Genomic DNA, 20445 nt, shown 5'->3' with positions numbered 1-20445 from the left:
CATGGGCATTAATTTTTCTGCTGTGGTCTTAGCATAGAAGACTTGCATTGACCAAATCTGCATGACACAATGGTGAAAGCAGGTAAGTCCTCTTTATACTAGTAACAGTGCAAAAGTACCATTTCTGGAAAAGAGGGTCAATATATGCTAGTCTATCAACAGCAGCAAATTGAAGGCCTATCATTCATCAGACCAGCAGCTCCATCTGTGGTGGAGGCAGTAAAGCAGTGAGGACTCAGACATTCATACCATGTTCTGTAAATATAAATAAAAAAATAAAAATAAAAACAACAGCTGAGGCATAGCTATACAACAACTTCCACCACTGCTACCACTAGGGGAGCTGTAACGGTAGTGAATTATGGGTCCTCAGTTTGCCACTGTATTTGCAGCTATAGTGTGCCAGGTGACTGCAAAAGCCATGGTGGATCTTGGAATGAGAGGTGATTCCTGGAATTAGAGTAGACCTAGTCCATTAAAGGCTATTTCTTTCTTTCTTTCAAGTGACTCTGGAACAGAATGGGAAGCCAGTATAGGTTGTACAGCATTAGTGTTTATTATTATGTGCTTTGTCTGGTTAAACCTGTTCAGAGCAACTACATCATGTACTAATTACAACATGCTCATGAGCTTTGCCTTTCACCCCATGAATGCTAACTAACAGTAGTCCACTTGGAATTGGTCAGAACATGATGCAGATCTCGGTCTGCAAGACTAACGTTTGTTTTTGGGTTTACTTGTATAGCCCAAAATGATGCATGTTTTAAGGGAATAACTGGGATAAACTGCACCAGTAGAAATCATGCTGCACTGGTGGAAACCCTATCTACACTAGGAGCTTGAACTGGTAAAGTTAGGTCATTGATAGTCTCACCCCATTGTGTTCAAATTATCTAGCTCAGCCACACTCCTTTTTCTTGCTTGAAAGCTTTTTTGCATTTTGTTTATTTTGTATTTTGAAACTAATGGTTTGATACATGATTTTAAATTATGTCATGTTTTTTACCATCACTTCTGTTTTATACCTGATTTAAATACAGCCCAATAAAAGTTTATGAAGCAAGCAAATATCTGTACTCCTTTTTTTTCCCCCTCTGTGTGCTCCATTCGTCACAGAGAAATCTGATTTGGTTCCCTTGTAGGTATGTTCTTATTGATTAGCTATTGTAATAGTCTTTTGTTGATGCTGCTGCAGAGTAATGTCTTTGTGCTGCTGCTAACATGGATGCTGTATCTCTGTAGTTGTTACGGCTGACAGATTTCCATTTTTATATTGCAGGAACTGGTCCCTTTGAGCACATCTCAAAGTCCAAAAAATTAGGATAAACCATATCTATAAAGCATCCTGGGCATGCACACTGCAGTGTTTCAGAATATAATTTGTAATGTTATCTGGTTCACAGGATTTATTATATTTAAAGGGATATTATTCACTTAAAATCTATTAAATTAAGCAAATACATTAAAAGAAGTTTTAGACACACCCACCCTAATCCCCCAGCCAATTGTTGCGGTTTTACAAGCATAGTTCTCTATTTTTGTAAATGCTTTTCTCCCCTCTGTTACTACATTTGAACAAAGAGGAAAATAAGGCCCCAATCCTGCAAAAGCTTAGGTACATATTAAATTTTAAACACATGAGTATTTCCATTGAAGTCAATAGGATTACTTACATGAATAAATCCAGTGGGGTAGCCATGTTAGTCTGTATACAGCAAAAACAACGAGAGTTCTGTGGCACTTTAAAGACTAACAAATTTAATATTTGCAGACATTAGCTTTCGAGAGACTTCAGCTCTCTTCTTCAGATGAGGCATCTACAGTGTTACCTATTTTCTGTATTACTGCATCTGAAGAAGAGAGCTGAAGTCTCTCGAAAGCTTATGTCTGCAAATATTAAATCTGTTAGTCTTTAAAGTGCCACAGAACTCTCATTGTTTTTACATGAATAAAGTTATGCATGTGTATAAATGTTTACCAGATTGACAGCTTTGGCCCAGATCTAAAAAAGTATGTAGGCTCCTAACTTCCATTGAAATCAATGGTAGTTAAGAGCCTAAATACCTTGTGGATCTGGGTGTACCTTGACTCTATAGGGGAAATAGAAAAACTGGCCATAAATGCGTAGAGTAAACAATACTTTTTAAAAAAAAAGAAATATTTTTCTCTAATCTCATTCACTACAGTACTCTTAGGAGTTGCATATAACAAAAGCAGATAAAAATAATTTTAAAATGAGTTTTTTTTTTAAAATCAATAATGTCCCTTTAAATAGTTGGAGGTTTGCTTTGAATTTGAATTTCTGCATTGTTATAGAAGTATCTGGGGCAATGTTGGTAACTTCTAGCAGGTTCCATTTGTAGGGATCCTGTTCTGGATTAATTTTTCCTTGTTTGGTTTAAATTCTTTCTGGATGTTCCAGAAGGTGTGGATACCCAATACCCATTTAATCTGTAATAACATTGTTTCCACATGGATTGAAATTTTACTCTTCTTTATAGTGAAGCAGACACTGATATTGAGTCTATAACTGTTACCTACTATATTCCCTTACATGCATTCCGCTACCCTCTTTTACCCTGCTCTAAATCCTTAAAAAGAAAATGTAGTAGAGCTTTTTTCTAATGTTCCCCACTTTCCTAATATGCTCACTAAACTCTTCAGAGTATGTTCTGTCACCTTAAAGCATCTAAATTTTCCTAAAGAGACTTTTTTTCCTGGGATCTCTGCCAACATTTATATATCAGATGATCAACTGTTTCTTTAACCTTACCTTTGTTACATAACCCATCTTGGTGTCTATTCAATAGATATGAATTATTATTCAAACTGCAGTGACCAGTTAACTGTCTAAATATGAGCACTTCTCTGATCTGCTCATAACTTTGGAATAGCACATCATCCTCTATTTTGGGGCATATTTCATAGAATCTACTTCCTCTTTTCTCCTTGGTCCACAATTCTTGCCATTCCATTTGGAATCCTTTTTTAATCCTTTTTTAATTAAACTTTTAAACTCCTGCATACTCAGAGGAATCTTTATATCAATTTCTCCATGTATAAAAGCATTTTTTGCTTCTTTATCTGCCATTTCATTACAGGGTACCTCGCATAAACTGGAATCCATGCTAGTACTATGTTCACACCCAAGCATGCAAACGCTGTTGTCAAAAACACTATTTTATTATTCAATCACCTCTGTTTTCTGGATTGACATCTTCTGTTAGGATGCTTTTTTAAGAGTTACATAGTGTATGTAATCATTCTCTCAATTAACACCTTGTTTTTCCACACACCTGCAGTAGCTTTCCCCTCAGACAAAATGGAGACTTTGAAAGTTTTTTTTTCAGATAACAATGGAAAGCAATTATCTCCATCGACACCCTTACCACAAACCCTGTGCTTCTTATTAACAGAATATATATCTGTCACCCAATTGATACCTCTTACTAGTAATACACCTACAGTACTTTACCTTCAAATCAAAGTGGAGACTTTGGAATACTTGTCTGTACATACATTTCAATGTGAATTGAAATCCTCCACACTAACTGTTCATCCACTCCTCCTCTGATCTCTATTGGCACGTGTATCTGCCACCCAATTAGCACCTTGTTTAGCTTCACACCTGCAGACCACTGCACTGAAGCAATAATCCTCTGCCTTACAGTCATAGTATACAAAACAAAAAAACCTAGACTGTAAGGGGGCTGAAATAAGATGAGGTTATTTAAGAACAGTGATACTGTGCACACTTTCAGTACATACTGCCATATGAAAACAACCTTCAAAACCTTTTACTATTTCCATTCACTGAAGTGCTGTGTAAATTTCCTTTAGTCCTACTTTGTAATCTTCTGGAAAAAATGGCAGCCTCTGTGAAGTAGTCAGAACTACTGGTACTATATTGACACTGGTGCTATTGACACCATACCAGGTATTTTTGGGGTCTGCGGAATGCTATTTGGTGACTTTAGCTTATATTTTTGTTATTTACAGCCTTGCATAGGAAGAAAGGGACTGCGAGATAAAAGAAGAATTGTTCAGCTACCTCACAATAATAGGTTACTTCAGCATCTTCTGTCCTCTAACTCCTCCCTAAAGTCTTATGAAGCAATGGTCAAGGAAATTAAAATTACAACTACAGAATTTTCTGCCATACAAGAAGGAGATAAAAAAGCTCACAGCTTTTTAAGATCGGAAGCAGGAGGAATATAATTTGGAGTTGAAATACTTCAGTTATCCTGTTTCTAAATGCAGAAGTTTATAAATAATCTATTAAATATCTTCTCTAAATGTTTATTTTTATGCTTTTCCTGACCCAGAAGATCTAGGGTACCTAGACCTCCCATTGATATCAATGGGATTTATGTGTGAAAGAGACTGTAGAATATTGTTTAGGAGTGGAGTGGGGGATAAGGGAATTGTCAATAAAACAGAAAAATAAAACTTATCTCATTGTGTCATATTTTACTAACCCTATAGTGACTTCAAAGGAACTTTTGCTTGAGTTAGGATTGCAGGATGGGATTCTGGATGTAATACATTGAAAACAACCTACTTCCCCTCTCCTCCCCTCCCCCTTCAAAATGAAGGCATTACATATGTTTTGTTGCAGCCCCTACACATTTTTCCAGCTGTATATAGTTCTGCATAGTTATCATAACATCTTTTAAATAGATTTTAGGTATTACAATTGAGGGAATGAGTCTTCTGCTGTTTCCAAAAACAGTAGCCTTTCAAAAAAGTGAAATGATTATAGTCTCATACATATCCTCAATGTATCACACAAAATTCATGCAAAGCCTACAACAAGCATCAACTTCAAATTGTGACAGATGTAGTTATGTAACTAAAAATAAATTATTTGATTTTTTTTCTTTGTAGTGCCTTTTAAATGGAGAATCTCTTCCTTCCACCCTCACATAGGCAGATGTAATTCTGAGTTTCTTTCCAAATACAGAATGTTATAGAATTAATGAGACCATGCACGCACTTAAGCATGTGCTTAACTTTAAACATGGGGGGTGATTCTCTTTGTCTCATATATTCTTTCATATTCTTTGTTTCTTACTCTAAAGCAAAATATTGAAATTTTGCACTTACTGTATGGAAAAACATAGCACAGAGAATATATATGTACCATACTTTGGAAGTGCAGTTTATTTTCATCCCCAAACTGCCTACTCCATAAGGAAACCCGCACTCCAAATGAATTTCAGTATGTTACCTATTGTAAATTGGTAAATAGATGCACAATTTCTTCTTAAATACCCAGAGCTCTCTAATACAAGCAGTCAAGGGTCTGATTCTTCCCCCATTCAAATTAATAGCAAATCTCCCACTGATTTCAATTGTGTATGACTGAACCTTAAAAGAAACAAACAAAAAAAACCCTTACTTTTAAAATTAAGAAATGGTATTCTTGTGTAACTAGACAAACTTTCTAGTCTGTAATTTTTTAAAAGAGCAATGTTATGTTAATGTTAGGAATGTGGAGAATCTATTGTATTAGGGCCAATCTTTTAATGCTTCTGATGCCCTGAGCATGAGTGGGTTATGGAACAACACTTCGAGTAATGCTAGGAGAGATTTTTAGCAGGCGTACAAGTAAATAAAAATTTTAAGGTATCCTGTCACTTGAGAAAATACTAGTAAAAGCAATATCCTTGTCATATTGATAGAAAGAAATTGTTAGTCACGGATGTGAAAGTATTCTGTCCTTATACTGTGCTCATCATTGTAGTATCTGAGTAACTTCCAACAGTGCATTTAGCAATGGTGACCTGCAGATGACTACCAGTCAGTCCACATGCTGAGCTATTCTCTACTTAGTGCAGCCATTCCTGGCCCTTATACTGCAAGCTTGCATACTAGTGTGAAGGAGGCTGGGGGGTGGATAGAGGGTGGAAGTAGCTGTGGCATATGAACCCGAACCCTTTTTACTGAAGGTTATTCTCCCCCAAAAAACCAATTACTTCTTTCTTTTATTGTAGGAATATTTGAAAATGTATAAATAAGATAACTGGCATTAACTAAGATGAGCATTAGGGCTACTAGCAGTTCATAGGTAAATCTTGCCCTTCTTCAGTCACCCATCTCCCCGCTGATTGACACCACTGATACTTAAGAGCAATTCCAGTGGTTGTGTGAGCACAAGACCCTATATTTAGCAAAACTGCTTTATTTCCACTACATATGGGAGCAGAAATTATAAGAGTTGCACAGAAGGATTCTGCACACCTGTTTGTCATAGAGGTGGAATGCAGAGAGGAGTGATCAGTGAGTTTCATCAGAGATCCACTGGGCCACAAACCTGCATGGGGAGAACCTCAGGCAACAATCCTTATGCTTAATGATGATAATTTTAATAAGTAAGAACCAGCAATATTATTGAGTCTTGTACAGTGCCAAATAAGTGCCCTTACAATCTTACAGTACAGCTGAAGTAAGGAAAGATTCTAAGGAGGACAGACATGGTTGTAACTTAATTTTTAAATCGTCATCCCTCATCTAGTTACATAATATTGGATTGAACATTTGACTGACCTTAGTTACAATTTGTGTACCTCCTAAAAAGAAATGAGTTTTTAGGAGTGACTGGAATGAGAAAATGAGAGCCTGGTACATTGGGATATTGAGGTTGTCCAAGCGTAAGGGCAGCATGAAAGAAAAAACAAAAACAGAAGCAGAAGACGTGCTAGAGCAATCTGCAGTAGTGGAGACAGCCCATTTGTGCAGGTACGTGAGATCCAAACTGCAATTTAAGGTAGGATCCTTCTCCCAACCCTTTGAACTTCTTACAAGCAAAACTTAATTTAGACTTCATTAGCTGCGCTGGATTTGCTTACTAAGCTCCCAAATGAGGAAGATAACATTGAAATGTATGGGGACCCTATTCTTCATATTGGTAGTCAGCAGGAAAACTTTGCCTCTCCAACCACTTGACTTTTGTTGTTGTTGTTGTTGATGAAAAGTGCTTTAAGAGCTAGATGTTATTATTCTAGAAAATACTTTTTAGACGGGCTGAATGGTTCTGTACTATAGTCACGCTGAAACCATTATGACTCGTTAGTGTGCTGCTGTTATATAATTTTTTCTTTGGGTATGCATAATTCTGACCAGATTAAAAACATCCAGTAGAGGTACTTGTATTAGTCTCAATGGGCAGTGGTTGTTTTAAGGGAACAAATAGATGAAGAAACTCTTACTGAAAGACAAACTAGCTTGCATGATATTTGTGCCTGTGTACCCTGAGTGCCAAAGTTTTAAAGGTATTGCTAGGAAACTGTGGAGTGGTGTAGTAATCTTAGTGTACTAGGCTGAAAAATACCTATCATTAGAAGAATTATGTTCTTGTAGTTAGGGTTGATTAGGAATCAAGAATAGGAGTTCTATTTCTGCCTGTGCCACAGATTTCCTGGAAGGGGATCTTGGACTAGTTACCTGCGCCCCAATTTCAAGTGTCTACTAATTTTTTGTTCCTGTTTTTGAATGTCAGAAGTGTTGAGCAACTGAACCTGCCATTGACTTGCAAAATCTGATATTTACAAAACGTCCATCCCTGTTATATAAAATGCCCTAATTTGTGACCTATATTTAGCCTTACTCTCACACAAGGTATTGCCTCAAATGGCATCCTCATTTCACAAGCATATGTTGTGATTAGCAAATTTTAAAAAGGAAAACAAAAATATATTTCAACATGACTGAGCCTCCAAAGAAGTACAACACCCATGAGTGCCATGACTCAGTGGGGAAAAATTAACTGTTGGGAAACTTCAGGTTGATAAATAAAAGGAAAAACACAATAGGCCTGTGCAGTTATTTTTTTGGCCTATCTTTTAAAGACACTGTTTGCTTTTGCCCTGACCACACAGGCTTGAAAGGACGTAAGAGCCTATGTTCAAGGTTGTGTCTACATTTGACTTTGTTTCTTTCAGATTCTCCACAATTGCTACCATCGGGTGTTGTCTATTATTGCCAAACTAGCAGAATATTAATAACCATCTCAGAACCGGACTAGCAACCTAGTGGCTGAAAGCTTGGTGAATGCTGGCACCTACCTCATTTATACTGCCAACTGAACGATTATTACCAGTAGCAGAGCTACCATAGTGATAGCAATAGACAGACAACTCTCAACTATTGGCAACTCTCAGTGTTCAAACATCACAAGTCAGGTCCTCCACAAGTGTGACTTTTAAAACATCATAAATGTTGGCCTCTTTTTTTTTTTTTTTTTTTTGTTAGGGCTTTTAGCCCTAAGGTGAACTCGGGTCATATGTTCAAACTTTTTCCCACTTTTTTTGTGAAAGGGCCAGTTTGATTCTTCCCCGTCACTTGACTCCAGGAGCTGTGGCTTTAAGAAGAACACCGAATGATGTGAGACAAAAGGGCGAGAGCTGGCAACATGGCACAGTGTAGCCAAGACCTAAGGCCTGTGCCAGTTCAACCAATTGCTAACACTGAGTTCTGGATAGATGGAGGCTTTGAGTGCAACGAGTTTGGAGAGCACTAGGCTCAGGATGGGTTGGTGCCTGTGGTACCAGGGTGACTCCAACAAAGCCTCGCCAAGCTGTGGAGTAGCTTCCTCCCCAGCCAGGCACCTCTCCATGGAAGGAACCCTGCTCTGAGTCTGCCCCGCCTCTGCTGCGCCGCACTCAGCCAATCAGCGGCCGCCTGTGCCCCAGCGCGGTTTCTCTTTCTCCCCTTCCCTCTCCCCCGCCCCTTTTGCAGCCAGCGGTGACAGCTCGGCGCAAAGTCTCGCGAGAGCTAGGCAGCGGAGCCCCCACCCCCTCGCTCGGGCTCCTCGCTGTGCTCCTCCCCGCGCCCCTCCTGCCGCCGCGGCCGGATCTGTCTCTCGGGTGGTGGGGAGGGGGGGCGCGCGCTTGGCCCTGCGCACTGAGCGATGTTTGTCCGCCATCGCGGCGGAGGAGGGTGAAGGAAACGCCGCCGCCGGAGACAGGGGCCTGCGCCGCCGCTGCCGCCGCCCAGAACCCCCCGTAGCCGCCTCCCTCCTCCCCGCCCCGCAGTCCCCGGGGGCCGCCGCCCGGAGGGAAGGTCGCCAGGGGCCCCCCGCTCCGGGGTCTCCCCGCAGCCCCCCTCGCCCTGCAGGAGGCTCCGCTCGAGCCGGGTCCGAAGATGTCGAACCTGAGCAAGGGGACGGGCAGCCGGAAGGACACCAAGATGCGGATCCGAGCCTTCCCCGTGAGTACCCGGCCACCGGCCCCGCGCCAGGCCCCGGCCTCCGCCCGGCCGCAGGCCCCACAGCTGCCCGGTCTGTCACCCTGCTCCCGGCGAGGGGTGAAACTCCGCGGACGGGGGGAGGGCACGGAAAAGGAGTTGGGGGCTGGGGAGCAGGGGGAGGACGATGACACGCTCTGTGCCCCCATCTGTTATCAGCATAATGCAGCCTGCCACCATGGCCAAGCGGGGGAGGAAGGACCGGCACTCGGGGGCGGCCCGGGCACTTATTAGCAACTAGGGGGAGGGGCGGCCCGGCCCGGCTCGGGGTGGGGGGAGGGTGGCAGTGGCACAGGCACTGACTGGGGACTGGGACCTGGACTGGCAGGGGAAGGGTGGCAGTGGCACAGGCACTGACTGGGGACTGGGACCTGGACTGGCAGGGGGAGGGTGGCAGTGGCACAGGCACTGACTGGGGACTGGAACCTGGACTGGTGGGTGGGAGAGTGGCAGTGGCATGGGGACTGGGACTGGGAGTTTGGGGCACTGGGGATTGGGAACGGGAGACAGCAGTACAGGCACTTTCGGGGAATCAGATAATAGACAGTTAGTGGGGACTCTCCATCTGTCAGTGTTACTTGCCACATAGCAAGAAGGGTGAGGAGGAAGCTGCACCATTGGTGGTGGTTCTTCCTTCTCGTAACCGTGGTTTCATATATCTAGCTGTGAGATTGCCAGCCACTTTAGTTACTGAGGGCATGGGCCTAGTAATCAACTTACACTGCCATAAAGCTGTGCTGGTGCTTCAACAGTTTCTTCAGTTGAAGCTTAGATCTAATAAATGTGAAGAGTGCTGTTAATGGTTTCTAGCATTACAAGAAATATGAAAACTTCAGTCATCCGTAGTAATTTCCTGCAAGTGTGCGTGTATGTATATACATATGTTAAAAAGGAGACGCTCTGTTGAGTCATTGGCTTTAAAGATTTATTTTACTTTTTGATGTTACACCCCAGGTAGCCAGTGGCCAGCAATTAAAATGTGTTGCCTTCACATATAAACTGGACATACCTGTTTACGTCAATTCTCCAGCAAGTAACATGGCAGGGGACTTGCTTAGCCAAATCTCTTGCCAATGAAATTAAATTATTCTTAAAATTCTAAATTGCTAGAAGTTAACTTTAGGGCTCTGATTCAACTGGACAGCTTCCCTCTTAAACTCTACTTCTAATCAACAATAATTACATTACATTGAGCAGTGAATGTCAAGGGAAGAAGCATTATGTACTGTGTGTTAAGAGTCTTGGGTGTTTTAAGTGATGAATGGCTGGTGATCTCCAAAGAAATTATTTATTTTTAATACACTCATATTCAAAGAATAAACATATTATTAGAACTTTTGGGGTTATAGAAAAATAAGAACTGATTGTTTGAAATAGCCATGGACAACTTGTATACCATAAAGGGACCATCATAAAAATTAACAATGACAAAAATTATGCATATATTTTACAGTAAACTATACTTGTACAACAAAAGTTTTCTGACAGTCTTTTAAATTTGGCTGATAGGATCTGTGAATAAAAGCTCTTTATGTATGTTTATGATAAGGGTAAACTAACAAGGATAAACTTGTCGACTAGGATAAGCATTACTTTACATTCTATTTTTTTTTTTGACAGTTCTTGTAATTGAGCATATAAATGGTGTTCATGGGTGAAGAATATTCGCACAGAGCACTGCTCTCATACGTGTTGACAATGCTTGATATTTTTTTTACCTTTCAAAGTGCTTCTTGTTAGCATTGTTTTAATTTTTCCTTTTGATTTGTTTAAAAAATGGATTACAATTTCACAATATTTATCTAATTATCTTCCTTAAAAAAAACCCATTATTTAAGTATATAATGACATCAAGGCCTCCAAACTCCAAAGTAGAAGCTGACATCCATTGATAGTATTTTTCAAGTTTTGCTATTTAAAATAAATTTCCTTTTTTGAAACCAAATCCAGTCAAAAGTTCACAAAGGATTTCTAACTGAAAAAAGAACATGTAAATGAATGACAGCTTTTAAGAGTTTACTATCATGCGGGCAATTAAAAGAGAAAAAAGTTATCACTCTATCCGAACTGTAACCTCAATTTTCCGAAGACTTAGGCGTGTATAATTTGCTCGCATGAAAAATTCTACTGACTTCAGTGGACTCTTCATGTAAATGAAGTTACGTGTATTTGCAAGACTGGGACCTGTATTTAGTATTTACATTCATATTTGATTATTGTTCTCACTTCTTACTTTTTCCAATTCTTATGTATTCTTATTTTTTGAATTATTACTGTTACCTGTGATTTTCCATTTCCGTGCTCTCTGTTTGTCATATAACTTCAGCAGTATTACATCTCTGTTTTCTTTGTTTTGTTTCAGTTTCTCATGTGGGAATAAATATTTACTATTGCATTATCTGAAAAAGGTAACCTTGTCGGACAATAAAGTTCCTGAAATCCAGCATCCCTAATGACGGCCCTGGCCCTTTCATATTCTGTACTTATCTATATAATTTTTTCCTATAATATGAATGATAATGGAAAGGTTTACCATAATTATTTTGCCCTTTTCTTTTCAAATTATTTTGTTTCTGCTGCTTATTCATGTATGAATTAAAAATAGCATAAGTGTAACACTGTGTTGCTCAATCACAAATGTTCTACCTAAGCATCATTATTTTCTTGTAGAATTACTTTTCTTTCCATTTTTTCTTTTTTAGTTTCTTGTAACTAAGGACTGTGAAAAAACACATTGGTGGCAAATGCCCCTTCATAGAAATGTCGTTCAGTACTAACCAGCTGCTGGTATACAGAATCTTACTGACTCGGCTTTTGCTTCCTTTAAGGGCAGCGGCAGAGGGTATGTCTACACTGCAATTAAAAATTTGTGGCTGGCCCATGCCAGCTGACTCGGGCTTGTGGGGCTTAGGTTAAGGGGCTGTTTAACTTGGTATAGACGTTCAGGCTTAGGTGGGAGTCTGGGCTCTAGAACTGTGTGAAGTGGGAGGGTCCCAGGGCCCAGGCTGTAGCCAAAACCCAAACATCTACCCTACAATTAAACCGTCTCTTAAGGTTTGTCTACACTACAGTTGGACACTACAGGGCTCGGCTAAGGGGCTGTTAAGTTGCAGTGTAGATGGGTTCAGGCTGCAGCGGGAGCTCTGGGACACTCCCACCTTGCAGTTTCCTAGAGCCCCAGCTCTAGCCTGAGTCTACACTGCAATTAAATGTGTACACCGCAATTAAAGAGCCCCTGAGCCTGAGCCCGAGTCAGCTGGCATGGGCCTACCCTCAGGTTTTTAGTTGCAGTGTAGATATACACTTAGCTTAAGCTCTGCAAGACCGAGTCACCTGACACAGGCCAGCAGCGGGTGTCTCATTGCAGGATTGACATATCCTTAGAGCACTTAGGAATCTAGAGACCAAAGTGGGTTGTTCAGTAGTTAGAAGCGGTCAATGACTAGAATTCCCTGAACAGTAAATCACCTTTCTTTATTCACAATAGAAAGAAATAAGTTTGTGTGACCAGTTTAACACTAACATATTAAAGAAGGACCTTATGCAGCATTCACTTGTTAAATGCACTTTAAAGTATATTAGTATTTGAGTGTGGCTAGATTGTGGGATTAGGCAAAAAACTAGATGGTGTGGGCTTTTGGTAAGTTTTACCTTTTGAAGTTACTCAACTTTTTATCGTCGTTACTAAAGTTCTGTATATTTGCATTAGGTATGCAATGGTTACTTTAAGATTGTGCAATGAAATAATCTTTTGTATGAACTTTTAAGAGTACAGAGTCTGTACAATAATGCCATTTTCAAAATACAAGAAGATATCTTAGCACTTAAAATATGTACTCAGACACGCACCTCTTTCAGTGTCAGTAATTCAGCTATAAACATTTGGAGATGAAACTTGGCATAGGGTTTTAAACTGCAAGTTTTTTAAACAATCTCTTTTTTGTTGATCGGCTGTCTGTTACACATAAGCCAAAAAAAAAAAAATTTACTGTGCAATGGATGCTCAAGTCAAACAGTTTTGACTTGACATGTTAAATGTGGCAAGTGATTAATTTATAATATTATGTTGTAAATTGATGATAATGTCTAGATATGACTTTCCCGTATTTGCTATATTTTGTAAACATTGTTCATGTTAGAGGGACTGAAACAGTGCCTTTGCAGAGTAATAAGTCTGCTGCACAACACACATGCTAAGGTTCTAGTTATTTTCCCAAAATATGGGGAAGGAGTTACATTTTTTTGTCATCCTTTACCATCTGGTTAAGGTACTGTAGTGTTCTTACATTGCGTTTCTCTACTCAAGTCACAATGGGCCTGTCATTGGTGGCTAAAGGACTATTTTAAAAGCTCTTAAACAATGTTACAACAAATATAATTTTAACGTGATTTAGTTGACCTGTGTGGATGGAGCAAAAGCATGCTATTTGTGTCTTTTAACATTTTCTTAGAGATGAGTCAATGCAGGCCGGTTCTATATAAACTGACTTTAGAGTAGCTTCATATGAACTGTTTTGTTACGGCTTTTGACCAGTGAAGATAAAGGCCAGGAGTGCAAATTGAAGTACCAGAATGTTATGAAGAAGATAAGATAGCCTTAATATACCCAATTCTACAAATTTATTGTGAAAATACATACTAAGTAAGAATTGGGCTAACAACAAGAAGTGTTTTATAAATTTACACAAATAACATAACTTTAAGAACTGTTAGATGGACTCTCAGCAAGGATTCATACTATTTTTACTACAAAAAATATCTGTCATCTACAAGAAATTGGTAGGTTAGATCTCTTTGAAAACCAGTTTGACTTGAAGCGAGTTATTGTATTTGTTTATGCATTATACTTTGGCAGAACTTTTGACCATCTTTATTTCCCGTAGAGCTCTCTTTTGTATTTTGGATAATCTTATGAAACAGTTTGCTACAGTTTTCTGCCAGCTCCCAGGAAGTTACCAGTTGTTCCTGTCTGCTGTAATTTCCTCAATAGATACAGGGCTACTTAAAGATTTTGGAGAGGGTTAGAGAGATCCCATACATGTACATTCTGTAAAATGAGTCTGTTTACATATATCCCAAACGTACACTTATGCATTTTATATGGAATGCATAGGATAGTTATGTTCCACTTTCCTCAACCTTCTTTTGTAGAAGTGTAGCATGACTGCTCGTTCCTTTCAACTCCAGTGATCATCTTACATTAGTTCTAAGTTTTCAAAGCTATTGTTGCAGGTGAAGAGATGGTGGCTTAATTTTTGTACTTAAAAAACAAAGAAGGCTGATAAGTCTCATTGACACTCCTACATTCTTCAAATCCAAGTGGCTGGTAGCTGTGGCCTTTGCATGGCTGAAAGAATACTCTTCTTCTGGGAGCATTAGCTTCTTTTATGGCTTATTTTGAGCCTTCATTGGGTACCTGGTGTAGCTTGAAGTAAAATTAAAATTTACATTAGATGTCCATAATGCGTGGCTCCATCCAAGCATTAAAGAAGTTGTTTTAATGTCTGGGCTATGTCTTCTCTGACGGCGGCAAATTCGCCACCGTCAAATTGACTTCTCTGGATCGACTGAGCGGTCAGTGAAGATCACCTCAGTTGATCCAGAAATCAACGTATTAAGACCACCTTCTCAAGTAGCGTAGCTCTGCGTCGATAGGAACGCGGTTCCCGTTGACACAGTGCAGTGAAAACGGCACGCAGAACAGACGCAGAGAAGTCGACGGGAGTTATGCAGGTTTTTTGGGTAGCTTGCGTAACTCTGGTTGACTGCCGCTGAATTTCCAAGATAAGTGAAGACAAGCCCTTGATTCACATGGATGAGTCTTAGCAGAGATTAAGGAGAAAACCTGGATAATTGGTTGAATTAGATGTAAACTGTGAGAAAGAGTTAATATACCAGTAATCACTGGTGTATTAACACTTAGACTCCATAGTACATGTTCTCGGTGGTGTGTGTTTTGGAATGGGGTGAGAAGAGGAAGGGAAGATGGTTTGTCACGCGTTTGTTCAGCTCCAAGTAAATGAATTAATGTAAACATAATGAGTGGTACTGTTCCCCTTAAACCATAGGGTTAAATAGACATATCACATCAATGCCTTTGTGAATGTATGCTATATTTCACATTCAGAAGCCATATTTTTATAAAAGCAAATTAGGCTCTGGCCCCCAGGGTTTATAATAAACTATAATATTTTATAAATATAAATAGTGATAACAAGTTTGATATTCATCAGGTAAATTTTACTGTAACACATTTAGGGCTTTGAAATAAAAAAAAACCCCAAAAAAGTTGCAACATTATTTACCTTGTTGAAAGGAAATCGGCATTGTTTTGTATACATCCCTTAATGTGAAAACGCTCTTAAATTTTACCTAATCGTGAACATTGAAAGAACATCATGGGATTTACTTAATATTTCAGATTAAATGGTGTGGTGGAGTTCAACAGGTTGAACTTCTGAAAACTAGGTATCCGTTCATTTGCGCCACTTTTTAGGTATTTGAGTTGATAAAAGTATGCTAACACTAATTTTAGGAGAAGTTTCATAAGGAATTTGTATATATTTTTCTAATTCTATGACCATACTATGTCTAGCTGTGGTGTCACCATATTTTGCAAGATAGGCAGGGGCAAGTCTATTCAACACTCACATGGAAGTGTTTCAACGCGATTCTAAAATCTTGGTGATTCAGTAAGCAACACTTTTCTCTGAGGGCCCAGTCTTGATAGGTATTGGGTACCCAGGATTCCAGCTAAGCTAGTACTGAATGAGTACCTCAGCATGGTGTGGGAAAGCACCTTGCTGATGGCGATTACTACCATGTTTTTAAGTGAGATGGGAAAACGAGATCTTGGCCGTTTGCGATTGGTGGTAATTCCCTAGCAGTCTTTGCAAAATTAAGGAGACAACACTAGTATTCAGACCAAATTCTAATTCAGGTGATTAAATTCTCCTTGCTTTTTCCAGTGGATTTGGTGGTATTTGTTTTCTGCTAAACTGTTGTGTAGTTTAACTGCTGTTAAGCAGTGACCCCCTTTCATCGTACGTGTATCTGCATCAATGATGGGTGAATGAGTTAAATGAGAATTGCTTTACAACTTATGCAAGATGGAGCATGCTATATCATTGTAAGATCTTTTTAGATGAAGGTTGCACATATTATTGGGTTCTCTGAAAAAATACTATTTCATTTTTTGTGTGGTATTTTATTTGTTAATTATTTCCTTCAGATGATGCAGCCTGGAACATTTGTAATAATGTTCTGTAGATGTGTGAGTGTAGATTTCTGATTTAAATTTAAAATATAAATTTTGCAGCTTCCTAATTAGTTGACTCGTCCATCTATGCTCTCTCAAAAGAAAGCAGGTAGTTTAAGCTTCTATTTTGCTTGTGGGATTCAATTTAAAAAAATAGGCTACCAGTAGTTGTGAGTTAAGACTAGCTTTATCTTTTGAGTTTTCAGGATACAGAAAATGAAGAGCTCCTTAAAACTGTACTTTAGGGCCAATTTCCACTTTTTAGCAGATTGTTAGTGATAGTTTTTTATTTTTGGAAAAATGGGAAAAGGATCTGCAAATAGATGCAACTTTGGAGCAATTTGAAAATGTCTGGTGGAAGACCAAAACCTTAGCTATTTATATAACTATTAAAGACAACTATTGCAAAAGTATATCAGTAGTACCTCGCTATATTTAAGATAAAAAGGAGTCAAGTGCTGGAGAGGATGTGGAGGAATATGATCTTCTGCATATGTGGTAGGGATGCCCTAAGATAAGATTTTTGGAGGAAAATAGTTATCTTGAAAATTCTATTTGTTAAAGTTAGGCAACCCCCAGAACCCATAGTGATTCTATTTAGGTTACAGTCCAAAGGAAATTATTGATTAGGGAATTGCTTTCATGCTTACTGGATATTGACTCACTGATTTCCAAAAAGGAGCTAACACACTTGGCTATTAGCAAAGTGCATCTCCTCCCAGATTTAGTGGAATGGAGGGAAACAAGCTATGGGAAAACATTGCAATAAAAAAAAAAAAGACAGCTTTATACTAGGATCAAGCTGATTTCAACTTTTATAATTACTCTTTTTTGGAGTTTGATGAAAATAAATATTCTGGTAATGATCTGAACTAGACCCAACCCAAAGGGGTTTAATTAAAGATACACATACTGGAGAATATGCAGAAGTGGATCAGGGCAAATGATTCTTATGTATGGTAGCTACGTATGGCTCACATGATTTGTGGGGTTGTGGAAAATAGAAGTGGGGAAAAAATTCCAGGTGATTGTGCATATAACCATGAGAAGATGGAATCACTATTTTCATTAGGACAATGTGTGCTTTAAACTTGATTAGACTCTTTAAATTGGTAATCATGTTGTTGCTGATTAGAGGCCTGAAATGTTTTTGATATTTTGCAGGTTAAATAAGGTGGAATTAATAGGGATGAGAGATGTAAATTGTTTATACTTATGGTAAAGATTTATTATACTTGTGTGGAAATATTTTATTAGGTTAATGTTAGTAAAAATAAACATCTGCATAATTTAAATATATTATCAATTCATGTGTTTAATGATATGTTTTAATTACATGACCTTCAGCTTTTTCTAGAAAAAACTATGGAGAGCGAATCTTTACTATTTGTAGTCTTAGTGTAAGATATGACATCGTTCCTTATGTCTCAATTAGTTTGAACCTAAAAGGGGTTTACTTTAAGGAGTCCATTGCAGCTGTTCACATTCACTGTTCTAGAGTATTGAAGTGCTAGTGTTCTTCCCCCTCACACACCCTTTTTTAGCTGTTTTTTTTTATTTGTGTGTGGAGGGGCGGGAGAAATTTTTATGATTGTGAATTTGGGAGAAAATTGGAACTAAGTTTAGTGAGGGCAGACATTCTGTAAACTTCCTTGTACAACTCTTAATTCATTGCTTTCTTCCTGTGTTGTTCCAGTACTAGGGTTTTCCAGGCAGTGCTTCTTTATGTACTAAAAATTATGGTAAATATGTTAAGTATATGAGAGAAAAAAGAAAAATGTTTACCATAGTGCACCAATATAGATTACCCACAAAATTCTAAATGTATTGCAACTTTCTTCAAACAAAGAATGGAAAAGTAGGTGTTTTTTGTCCCTTTTAAGCCTCTTTCATAAAACTCCTTGCAGTGTTGTGGGATTATCACTAGAAAAAAAATTAGTTGTTATCAAGCCCAGAAGGGGTTTAAAGCATTTCTTTTCCCTTATGTTTCTTCTTTTGGAATACATTCTGGAAATGCTTATATAATCTTTGTAAATTTCCTGAATACATTGGTGTGTGCTTGGAGCACTTCCTTTTGATAAATGATTGATACATTCTGTTTAGCATCTATATAACAATTGCAAAACATTAAATGTTTAACCTATTTGCAGATTTACTTTTTAAAATCATATGGGTACATTTCCAGTAGAGTTTAGATTGAAATTAGTGTTGGGAAGGTGAGAGATGCCACTTGTGACTCAAGGAAATTTTGAATCATAGCTGAAAGGCTAATGAAATAATGAATTGTTTAATTTGGGAAGATGGTACCTCTGAGGAGACTTGGTGCCTTCCAGAGAAATTGAGGCATGGGGTTAATGTTTTTCCTTCTTATAGCAGTTCCCAACTAAGACTTGGCAATATATTGTCTGCATTATACTCTAAAGTGAATACCCTTTTAATGTCAGAGCTTTTGTAGCAATCAATAGACATGAGCTGGCAAGAAAGAAATTGAAGATCTCTACCTACCCTGTGTAAAATCAGTTACCTAATTTTTTTTCTTAGTGGCTGTTGCCTTAAAAACCTCTCTTTAAAGAAAATTTGTGAGCAGATCTTGACATATACATAATCATCTTATTCTTGGTCAGGATTCTTGGGATGGCTTTGGGAAGTCCTACACAACCCTTTTGCATCAGCTAATCGCCCATTATTACATTACAAATATTAATTACAAACATTGGTTCTACAGCAGTTCTCCATCAGTGGTTCTCCAACTGACTTTGTATACCAGATCTACAACTCAAAAGTACTTGGTGTACCACCTTCATAACTTTAATCAGTGTAGTATAATAGACTCCTATTATACTCAATATATATGTGGATAGAGAGAGAGAACTACTGCTGTATATATTTAGCGTTAAATGGTACTAGAAATATTTACCAAAGCTAAGATGGGAGACACAAGTTCAGGTCCCTGTCCTGCTTGATTCAGAGTACTTTTTTTTCCACCCCAGATCGCTCTGAAGGCTGAAATGTAGTGTCACTTATTTTAACAGAAACACTTTCTCTTATAGAAATTACAGGGCAAACTGTTGTATAAAATGTTGTCTGAAACACTTTGAATCCTGCATGAGGATTTTCAGAGGAACCTAAGGGAGTTAGGTACTCAGATCCCATTGATGTTGATGGATAATTCTAATAAGTAGTTAGTTTAGGTAAATGATTTTTTTAGGGTTAGATTCTGATACTCTTACTCACAGCACCTTACTCCATGAGTAGTTCCAGTGACTTTAGAGTAGCATAATGTGTGAGTAAGGGTATCTGAATCTGACCCTTAATAAGTATAATTAGTAAAAGGAATCAATAGATGTAAGTAGTAAAAGGAATCTGCAAAGCAGTTGATAAAATACTGTACCTGTCACTGTTTCATAATCTCTTCAGTGTATGTGTTTGATGCTATTATAACAGCAGGGCTGACATTGTAATATAGTTTAATTTGGAGCTAAGGTTGCTGAAGTGAAGTTTCCATCCACTCAAAGCCTCACTCAGATTAAAAAACAGTAAAGCCCATACAAACCATATTGCAAATACATACTTTTATATGCTTAACTAATCCTGTTCCTGTTGACTTCACTGGTGCAGAATCATGCTCTAAGTCAGAGATCCGTCCCATCCACCACCTCTGCCAGAATGACCAATAAACAGTGACCATACATACATCATGCGTGTAAATATATTTCAACATGTAGATAAACATATACAGGAAGCCCTGTTTGCGATTCCAAATAAGACTAAATTAATCCTCTTTTCTATTTGAGAATGTTGGAGATGAGTTTCAACACTTTAAAGGGTATATATTAAAAATATTTAATGTTTTCTTTAGAAATTTAAGGTCAATGTTAATAGATTTTTAAATTTAAACAAGTTACAGCAACTTTGATATTTGCATTTCTTATGTTTTCTAG

The 20445-nt window shown here is 38.3% G+C and overlaps 1 protein-coding gene across 1 annotated transcript in view; it reads left to right on the top strand.

The window, feature by feature from the left end:
• The first annotated feature begins 8817 nt into the window (after positions 1–8817).
• CUL3 (cullin 3) overlaps positions 8818–20445 on the top strand; it is a 99996-nt gene continuing 88368 nt past the window's right edge. The window contains exon 1 of the mRNA XM_067538983.1: positions 8818–9210. Coding sequence (XP_067395084.1) covers positions 9145–9210 — 66 coding nt within the window. The 5' untranslated portion in view covers positions 8818–9144. The remainder of the gene's footprint in view (positions 9211–20445) is intronic.

Source organism: Emydura macquarii, unplaced genomic scaffold (genome assembly GCF_026122565.2).
Source record: "Emydura macquarii macquarii isolate MOO-44397 ecotype Brisbane River unplaced genomic scaffold, CSIRO-AGI_Emac_v2 contig_499, whole genome shotgun sequence".
Lineage (NCBI taxonomy): Eukaryota > Metazoa > Chordata > Testudines > Chelidae > Emydura > Emydura macquarii.
This window is presented reverse-complemented; position numbering and strand designations above follow the sequence as displayed.